Source organism: Solanum stenotomum, unplaced genomic scaffold (genome assembly GCF_019186545.1).
Source record: "Solanum stenotomum isolate F172 unplaced genomic scaffold, ASM1918654v1 scaffold30259, whole genome shotgun sequence".
In the NCBI taxonomy this organism is placed as follows: domain Eukaryota; kingdom Viridiplantae; phylum Streptophyta; class Magnoliopsida; order Solanales; family Solanaceae; genus Solanum; species Solanum stenotomum.
Genome location: NW_026030892.1, coordinates 3,004 through 12,816, shown reverse-complemented (window position 1 = coordinate 12,816; position 9,813 = coordinate 3,004). Strand labels below are relative to the sequence as shown.

The following is a 9,813-nucleotide window of genomic DNA, read 5'->3' as shown; positions in this document are numbered from 1 at the left end:
AATGGGGTGTACATATTATTTTGAAGTTGTTCAATGGGGTAATAGGACACCCGTAAAGTTAGGATGTCTTTTTGAAAATTTGAGACAACTTTAGTGGTGACTTTATGTCTTTTCTCTTTTTTAACTTAAAAATCATTTAAGATTGACTTTTTAGAGCCCATTTGGATTGACTTAAAATAAATAGCTTTTAAGTAAAAAATAAAAAGCAAACTGAAATGACTTTTAAGTCAAAAAATAAAAAGCAGGGGGGACCTATTTTTTATTTTTGACTTATTTTACGTAATTTTAAATTTATTTAATGTCATTTTTTACATTGTCAAACACTTCCTAACTTATTTTCAGTCATTTTTGACTTATTTTAAATTATTTTTTATCTTTTCCAATTACTTTCAGAAGTCAAAAAGTGACTTAAAAAGATTTAACCAACTTTGAAGCCATTCCAAACACCCCTCTAAGTTCGTGACATTATGCTCAATTTATGAAGTCATAAAGATAAATACTCACTCGGCTCCTAATTATTTGTCCACTTTTAAATTGACACACCTATTAAGAAAACAATGATTAACATAGTGAGTTTACCATTTTACTCCTATTAATTATGAAGTAGATAAATTAAAAAATTAAGATTTTCAAAAAGTTATACATTTCTCAAAGTAATTAATTGAGTGTATAATAGGTGAATTTTTTTTTTCTTTTCTTAATTTGTCAAAATGAACAAATAATTAGGAATAACTAAAAAATGAAAGTGAACAAGTAATTAGGCACAGAAGGATAAAATATTAGAAGGATGAAATAGACATATCGTCAAAGTTAAAGGACTATTTGGGTAAAAGACTCTTGGAAAATTTGGGAAGAGTTGTACATTTTCCAGAAAGAAGCGTACAGACAGAAAACGAAACCCTGGGCTGCTAATCAAATCAAGATCAAACAACAAGGAACCCTAGAAGAAAGTGAGATTGTGTGGCAATGGCTGAAGAGAACAAGCAAGAACAATCAGTTGTACCATCGGAGTACAATTTGGATGCAAAATGGGATGCTTGTCTTGATTTGGGTCTTCGCCGTTTTACTTACTTTTCCTTAATCGGTGGCTTTGCTGGTCTTCTCCTCTTCCGTGAGTGTTTTTATTCCACAAACTCCCATTTTGTTGCTTGTTTTTATGGGATGTTTCAGATGTGTTTTTGTTTTGCTTAGTATTGTTTGTGTGACGCATTGATTCTGCAATTGGTGTTGGATGAATTAAATTGGGAAAATACCGAAAAGATTTTTTTTTTAATTGGAAATATTTTTGTTTTATGTGTTTTACCAAGAAATTGAAACTGGACTAAGAGTTTTTGCTTGTGAGCATCTTATGTCAGTTCACCAAACAGTGTGAAAATGCTTATACGGGTTAGTTTCCTCTATTAGTTCTGACTATCGTGGGCATTTCAGATGTGCTTTTGTTTAGTTTTGTTTGTGTGATTGTGTAATCTTATATTGAAAACTAATGAAAGTGGTAAATGATGTGAAGGGTTTTCTTTGAAATTTGTATCACTCTGCAAATAAATTGAAATTGGAGAAAGGACAAACCCCAACTCCCCACCCCCAACCCCAAACAAATGTGTGTGGGTGGGGGGTCTTTATCAGAGGGGGGTGGGAGACAGAGAGAGAAGTGACATTATTTGCTTAGTAATCTATCAATGTTTGAAAGACAAAATTGAAGGGTGTATGGCTAGATCAGTAATGAGCAGTGGTTGTGAAAAAATAGCACTGGAGTGGTTACGGGTTGGTTTCTTATTAGCTTCATTTTGTCCATATTGTTAGTGAGAACTTGAAGAATTAGTTCTTTTTAAAGCTTAGCTATATGCACAGTTTGTGATTGCAAAGAGAAAAAGGTAACAAAGTGTAGCCTAGGGCATGCAAGATGTTAGATTTTGATGTAATATCTCTTGCAGTTACCTTGATAATCATTAGATTTTGATGTAATATCTCTTGCAGTTACCTTGATAATCATTCTCCCCCCTTCCTATCTTGAAGTTTTGGTAGCTGGATGTCTAGGTGTAGATTCTAGTTGTGCTTGAAACTTTCTTATTGTTTTTCGATATATGTAATATGAGTAGTGTTGCTATAATATGATCTGTTCCTGCTTGTGTTTCTCCAAGTTATCTCTAAAATCTATTAGGCAGAAAATGTAATCAGTTTATTCATTTGTATTCATTATTATCATAGGGAGTCCTGTGACACGCTGGGCGTCTACAGCATTTGGTGCTGGGGCAGGTCTAGGATCTGCATACACAGAATGCTCTCAGAAATTTGGTGGATATCCTGGAAAATCAACTGCTAGTATTTCTGAGACTCCTATTACCAAGGTAATAATTGCATGTATTTCTACTTCCGGAGCATTTTTTTTTTTTTTTGGGGGGGTTAAATGGATTTCCTGAGAGATAATTTTATCTTGTAAGGAAAGGCATGATACAAATCGGCATGCCCATCCCCAATTATATTCAGTGAATGCTCAGCATTCTTTTCTCCAGTAACTTGTGCAAAGCTGTTCTTTTACATGTGTGTCTAGCCTGAAATATTCAATTGGACATGATGGCTTGTATAGTAATGCTCTTTTCTTTTGATAAAAAAGCTTTGCTCTTTCCTGCTTTGTGTTTATCCTATTAGTTTCTCTTTGTTCTTCTTTTTTTGGGTGAGGAGTCTGTTGCTGTGTCAGTAAGCTTCTTTACCAATAAGCTTTTAGTTACTTTAACCCTGCTTACATGTCTTTTATTAAAAAATGACTTGATCTAAAAGGTGTGTTGCTGTGTCATTGTTGTGGAGCCAGGGGTTGTACCATAGTAGAAGGATAGCATTTCATGCTGCATCTCTGATATTTTAACCATTGATGGAAGCAATATTTAAGCTTGCAATTTTTTTTAGCTGTGAAGCTGCAATCTTGTATCCTTGTGTATTAGCTGATTAAAGTAAACCGGTTTTCAGTTATGCTCGCATTTGGTTGTCTGAGTCTTCACATCTTTTAGATTAATTTAGTCTGGCTTTAAAACCTTGGATTTCCATTTCCCAAAATATTCTTCTTACAAGAGATTCATCAATACTCTTATGAAAAAAGAGACCCTCATCAATACTGTTTATGAAGGATATATAGTTTTTGAGCCTTTTTAGGATATGGAAGATTGTCAAGATTGTGACTTGTAAGTAATCTTCACGAGACCTAGTTTATCGTCTATTTAAACTTGATCAGAATTTAGTTTGTTTGCTTAGAATCCGTATAGAGTATGATTCCATTAGGCCTTATTTGTTTTTATTAAAATTAAGATGTTTGCATTTGAATACACATGAATATTAAGATATGTATTAAGGTTAACACGTCTGAATCTAAATATGTATTAAGATCTGAATAGTACAAAATAATTAAGATGCTTGTTTCTCAACATTTGAATGTATAAAGTTCTCTTTGTTGAAAATCAATTAATACAAAAATTCAAATAAAATACGAATTAATCTAATACTCTATATAAAAAATATTAAAAATAAATTTATATGGTGGTTGGTGGTGATTATGGGTTCTGACTGTTACGTAATTGGCAGTGGCAGCTGCTGATAGTAATGGTTGTGGGTAGTAACATTGAAATTCTCACATTTATTTGAAAGATACTAAGCTAGCTGTGATGGTAACTGACAGCAATGATGGTTGATGGAGATGGCAGCTGATAATGTGGTGGATGATTTTGATAGATAATGGTGATGATTGGTAGCTAACCATCCAAAACATGCCTTAACCAATGCAAGGCTATCATTTTTTTAGTGCTCTGTCACTCGGGCTCCTTGTTTGTGTCAAATTACTAATTTCAAATGATTATTATTGCTACAAGTATATTGTTTGGATCCTCACAAATACACTGAAAACTTGTTAGAATCTTGATGTCCCTTTGTCCAACACAGACTTGTATTTTATACATAGTCATCCATAAAACAATAATGGTGCTGCCACCTTGTCTAGCTGGTGTGTGTGTGTTATTTTTTTTTTTTTGATTTTTTAAATTTCTCTTTCTTTCCCGTTGAGTAAAGTTCGCAGTGTTGTTTTTTACCCTGAAGTTATAACAGGGGCACAACCAGAATTAGGCACCTTTATCCTACTTGAAATTAAGTAATGCAACATAACCTTCTTGCGTGGAGTTTGCAAACTGCATCTTATGTACATAACAAATTTTACTTTTTTTGGAAGTTGTACTCCCTGCTTTTCAATTTATTTGTTCTACTTTCCTTTTTAGTATGTTTTAAAAAAATCACTTTCTATATTTAGTAATTCTTTACACTCAATATCCTACATGTCATAGTTAAAACCCTTAGACTCAAAGGGCAGTTTGGTACATTACCCACATCTTAGTTTAAGATCACAAGATCCTATAGTCTTCATTATTTTTCTGAAACTCCTTATCGAGTCAAATTAAGACAAACAAATTGAAACGGAGGGAGTAATAATTTTAAAGGTTCTTTTTGTTTGGTATGCAACAGTGTAACATAGTTGTCAATAAATGGGGTGCAAGCTTTGGTGACCAAGACTCAAATCCCAGGAGACAAAGAATACTAGGTGATTTCTTTTCATTTGCAGGCTTAGTGGGCAGAGTCCTTGTTACTTATGCTGCTGGGAGGAAGTGGTATCGTTAGGATCGTTAGGTAAGGGTTAGGATCTTTAGGTAAGGATCAGGGTGATACATAAGTTCAATTTGTTAAAGGGGAGGCTGAAATCTTAGACTTCAATGGAAGAGAGAACTCTGTTCTCTTGTTTTTTTGGTTAAAATATGACTTAATGATTTATTCATCAGAAATCCCTTTCAATAGGAGTTTTATAACATCAATAGGAAGTCTAATCCTTAAAAAAGTAGGAAACCTAAATCCTTTCCAAAGTAACAACTTAGCTTAACTTAATCCTTATGAAGCTATGAAACACTATGTTGCTCGAACTCGGGTGCGGATCCAAGAGTCGGATTCGACAAAATAAATTTTAAGNGGGGGGGGGGGGGGGGGGGGGGGGGGGGGAGGGGTACGAATTCGAGTATGGATACGGGTGCGGGGATTCAGCTATAACGTTCAACATTATAAAAATAGATTTATAAAGATATTCTAAATTTGAGAGATATTTTGTAGAATTCAATTTGGAGTCAAATGTGACAATAATTATCCTAGTCTTATCTCCTAACCAATTATGAAGCTAAAAAAATTATGTGTAAATGATAATATTAAGATTTGTTGTCCAAGTCATTAAGGGATTGTTACACTACATAATAGTCCAACAAAGTCCACAACACTGATTATACAAAGAGTAAGCCCATGAAAGGTAAAATGTCATTAGAAGTGGTTAGGCCCAAATGTTTAGTTGCAGCCCATAAAGGGTAAACAAGACATTTAAAGAATCTCTGCAAAATCATAGTTTATATATTTTATTAAATCTTCCTCACTAGTCGCCACTGCCTCTACGAAAACAACAAGACCTCAACCCTAGCTCATTCCTACTCTCTGTCTCTCTGCCAAGATGCGGCCAAAGTTCGATCCATCTCTGGTCGTCTCTCTCTGCCAAAATGCTCTGAAGTTGGATCCATTTCAGGTCGTCGAGTTTTTCGAATTCTCAATTACCCCCATCAAATTTGTTCTTGACTGTGGTCAAAGTATCCGGATGGCATTGACAGAATCTGACACGCACCCCGCACCTGTACCTGCACGAGTGTCGCGATGAGATGGGTTCGGCAGACAAAATAAAGAGTCCGCGCAACATAGATGAAACATAAATCCTATTCTAGAATAATAGAGAAAGTTACTAAAATATAATTAATTAATAAATAAATCTACTTAAAAATATAATTAAATATTTAATTAATTGACTTCCCCGCCTGCAAAACAGGTATATAGTGGAATGGTCGAGGTGTGTGCAAGCTTGCCTATACACCAGTGTTTTTTTTCAAAGAAGTGCTAAATTGTTTTTAGGGTTGCCTTAAATATAGTGTGCATAAGATTTTAGGTGGTTAATCAGGGTTGATGATAGGGACAGTGCAGCAGATTTGCACTGCCTTACCCTACAAGGAATAGTTGACAGCTGGACACTCATTTCTACTTTTCTTTGTTTCCGTTTGTTTTTACAGAATTCCCTTTTTCTTTTCTGACTTGCTTTCTAAGGATATCAAGGAATTGTAGTCTTTTTTCCTTTTCCTACTTCATTCCTTGAATGTCTGAATGTAATGTCAAAGTACTAGAGGTATATGGAAAAAAGGAAAATGTCTTGTCAAATAAGGGAATGAATAAACAGAAAATGAAAAGGAGGGTAGACAATGAATAATTACTTTTACTAGGAAATTTCATATGCCAATACCTTTTATATATGATAGAAATATATAATATTTTGTTTTAGGGGTGGGAGATGAGGGTTGAGGTTGAGGAAACGGGGAAGACGTGCACATCACTTCCCTATGTGGCTAAAATTTGGCCGCTTTTCTGAGTAAAATGCTCTTCATAGTTCTTTTTCATTTTATTTTGACAGTTATATTGATGAAATGCAGATTATAAACCTATCTAAATAAAGAGATAAACATAAATAAGTACATCCGATTGAAGATGCAAGTAGCACTACTGGAGTATAATTTGAAAAAAGAGCGTGAGATAGTTTCATAATATTGTAGGCAGACCTCCAAAAACACCCATATGTAGGTGTTAAACCACAACTATTGAAGGTATTAAAAAGAGATCAGGTAGATCTAGAATCACGTGAAAGAAAGTTATATAAAGGGTGTGTTTGTTAAGAAGGAAAATGTTTTTGTCGAAACTATTTTCTTAGAACACAAGTGATTTTCTTATTTTCTGAGTTATATCAAGGGTGTGTTTGTTAAGAAGGAAAATGTTTGTGTCGAAACTATTTTCTTAGAACCAAGTGATTTTCTTACTTATTTTCTGATTTACGGTAAGTAAGCATAAAATGTTGCTCAAAAGCATTTATATATAATCAATGTAAACACTAAGGAGGGTGGGGTAGGGTGTAAGGGTGGTGCAGGTGGGGCTTATGGGGAGTGGATATGGGATGTGTTGTATTGGAGGATGGTGAGGAGTGGAGTGCCACTTATGGGTTTTCTCGTTTTTAAGGAACTTGTTTTTTAATAATTTGACCAACCAAAACATGAAAAAGTTGGTTTCTTTTTTTCTTGTAAAATGTTTTTCCACCGTACCAAACATTTTGTAAAAGATATACAATCTCTTGGAATCGAGGCAAACTTCACGGAAGATAGAACAAATTGTAAACAAAGGTCTAATAAGTCTGTTTGGCCAAGCTTCTAAGGTCAGCTTATTTTGAAAAGAGTTTTTCTCCAAAAGTGCCTTTAAGAAAACTACTTTTGGTGAGAAGCAGTTTGTGTTTGGCCAACAAAATTTAAAACACTTTCGAACAACAATTAATGTTTGGCCAAATTTTTTTGAAGTGCTTGTAAGTGTTTTTTTCTCAAAAAGTGTTTTTACGGAAAAACTATTTTTGTAGCTTTTAATAAACAGCTTCTGCCACTCCACAGAAGCACTTATTTTTTCTCAAAAGCTTTGACCAAGCACCTCACTTTTTAAAAATAAGCACTTTTGGCCTCTCAAAAGCTTGGCCAAACTGGCTATAATTATGTGATACTTACTAGTTGGGTTACGGTTTAAGCGTGTTGGTATGTTTACATTAGATTTAGTGTTTGCCTAGTTTGAGTGAATTAAGAAATATTTAGATCAGTAGGAAACATAGAGAACCTCTTAGTTTTAGTGAACTCTAATTGTTTGGTATTGCAATGGAACAGGCCTAAATGGGGGAAATGGATAATGCGGATTTGTATTAGTTACCCAACTAAGAGCCCGTTTGGATTGGCTGAATTAGTAAGGAAGTCTTAATCATGTCCTGTATGTTTCCTATGTATATTTAGGGTTGGGCTACCTTTTGATTTTGTAGTATGCCTTTTGTGTACATACTATACTCATCCTGATAAACATGTTTTTTTCTTCTATCTTATGTGCCATCAAATTCTCCCTCTTTCACACTATTTTCTTGTTGGGTCCAATGTACACATACATTTCTTGTTGAAGGGTGGAATTTGTATTCTGTACCAAAGGTTATGCTGTTGTGTTACTACTTATGTTACTTTTATCTTTTTATACTTTTGTGTTACTACTGTATTTATTTTGTATGTAAAATGTTGGTTGAAATTAATTTAAATGGAGAAACATGGTTACTGAGAATTCTTGCCGCAATTGCATCTGACAGTGGGTGTGTTATTGTTGTTTGTTATTACTGTTTACTTCTTTCTTCCTAAATTTCTTCTTTGACAGGTTGGAGAGGACTGAAGCAACCCTTTCACTGGGATCACAGATCAATTTTTTCTTTAACCTATGAGATTGTTGTTTCCCCGCTTTCACCCATTGGCCTTTTGTCCTTTGTTATGCCAATATTATCTTGCATGACTTGATGTTTAGAGCAATCTATGGCTCATTTGGCTTCTTTTTATCTACTTTGTAACTGTTACTACCAAAATGGAATTATATAACAAAAGGAAGGAGAAGAAATAATTGCTTTTATCTGCATCTTCTTTCTTGTGTTGTGTTTCACTCCTTTGTTGATGGAAGTATTCTGTGGCCTCTGGGCTTATGAAGTAGTAATTGTTGAATAAAGTTTCCTCCCTTTCCAAAATTTTCAATGAGCTATGTATTTGCTCTATGAGCAATTTTTTTTATTTTGACAGGAAAAACTATATGCTAATCGTTTTTATATTCCATTCATACATTTTATATAGTGATATGTTTCATTTTAAAAATTTGTGAAGTGTTTGACACCATCATTTCTATGGCACTTGCACAATTTTCATGAATTTAATAAATTGGGATAATATCATTTTTAGTCCCTCAGTTATGAGTACATTTTAATTTTGGTCTTTGTGATATATGACTTGACATGATTGATCTTCAATTAATCAAAATATAGTGCTTTTGGTTCTTTTATGTAGGAAATCTGATATATTTAGACTAATTTAGAAGTATATTTTACTCTAAAATATGAAATTATTACACTAGTTTAACATAACATGAGGAAGTACAGGGTGGGACTGTTAATAATTTAAGAAACAATTGCGACTATTTACAAGAAATGGATCAAAAATGTATATCTCGAATAATTGAAGGTTAAACATGGTTAATTGGATACCAAAAGGATGAAAATAAGAGTTTACTAATAATTGAGGGATAAAAAAACTACATGACCTAATAAATTTTTTGTGATTTTATTTCCTATATCAATTAAAAGATCGAATTATTAATTTAATTCAAGAATTAGTGTGTGTTTGGATTGGCTAAGTGCATGGAGGCAAATAACTAGTTCCATAGGGTTCACAATATTTATAAAAGCAGATGAAGCATTATTTATTTATAGCATCTGAAACACAAGTAATTTTTTTTGTGTTACATACCACAATTTATTCAACAAAACACCAAACACATATAGAACTTCTTTTCATTTTCTTCAGAATTATAACGTTCATCTTATTCAATTGCCATGTGTGTTTGTTGTGTCGCTCATGCATGAACAATCAGGACAAGGACATTCAATCTTTTCATTAATAGAACTAGTCATGCAAGAGCAATCAGGGCAAGGACACTCAACCGTAGTTAACAAATTCCTTGTCCTTGGTAAGCTTAAATTCACTGAGTATGTTATTGGTATGACCCTTGACTCAATAGTTTCAACATCGCTCTCAATCGACTCAATGCTTCCAACATAGAAGCAAAGTGCAACAACCATGAAAATCAACACAACTGATATTTTCTTCCCCA

The 9,813-nt window shown here is 33.7% G+C and overlaps 1 protein-coding gene across 1 annotated transcript; it reads left to right on the top strand.

The window, feature by feature from the left end:
- The first annotated feature begins 852 nt into the window (after positions 1-852).
- Positions 853-8,571, top strand: LOC125851828 (uncharacterized). Its single transcript, XM_049531561.1, has 3 exons — positions 853-1,111; positions 2,206-2,345; positions 8,320-8,571. Exons 1-3 carry the CDS (start codon positions 967-969, stop codon positions 8,332-8,334), a joined length of 300 nt encoding a protein of 99 aa, XP_049387518.1. The 5' UTR covers positions 853-966; the 3' UTR covers positions 8,335-8,571.
- Positions 8,572-9,813: the final 1,242 nt, after the last annotated feature.

Coding starts and splice junctions, on each gene's coding strand:
- LOC125851828 (XM_049531561.1), top strand. CDS start 967: ATGGCTGAAGAGAACAAGCAAGAACAATCAGTTGTACCATCGGAGTAC. Junction 1,112..2,205: donor TGCTGGTCTTCTCCTCTTCC/GTGAGTGTTTTT, acceptor TTATTATCATAG/GGAGTCCTGTGACACGCTGG.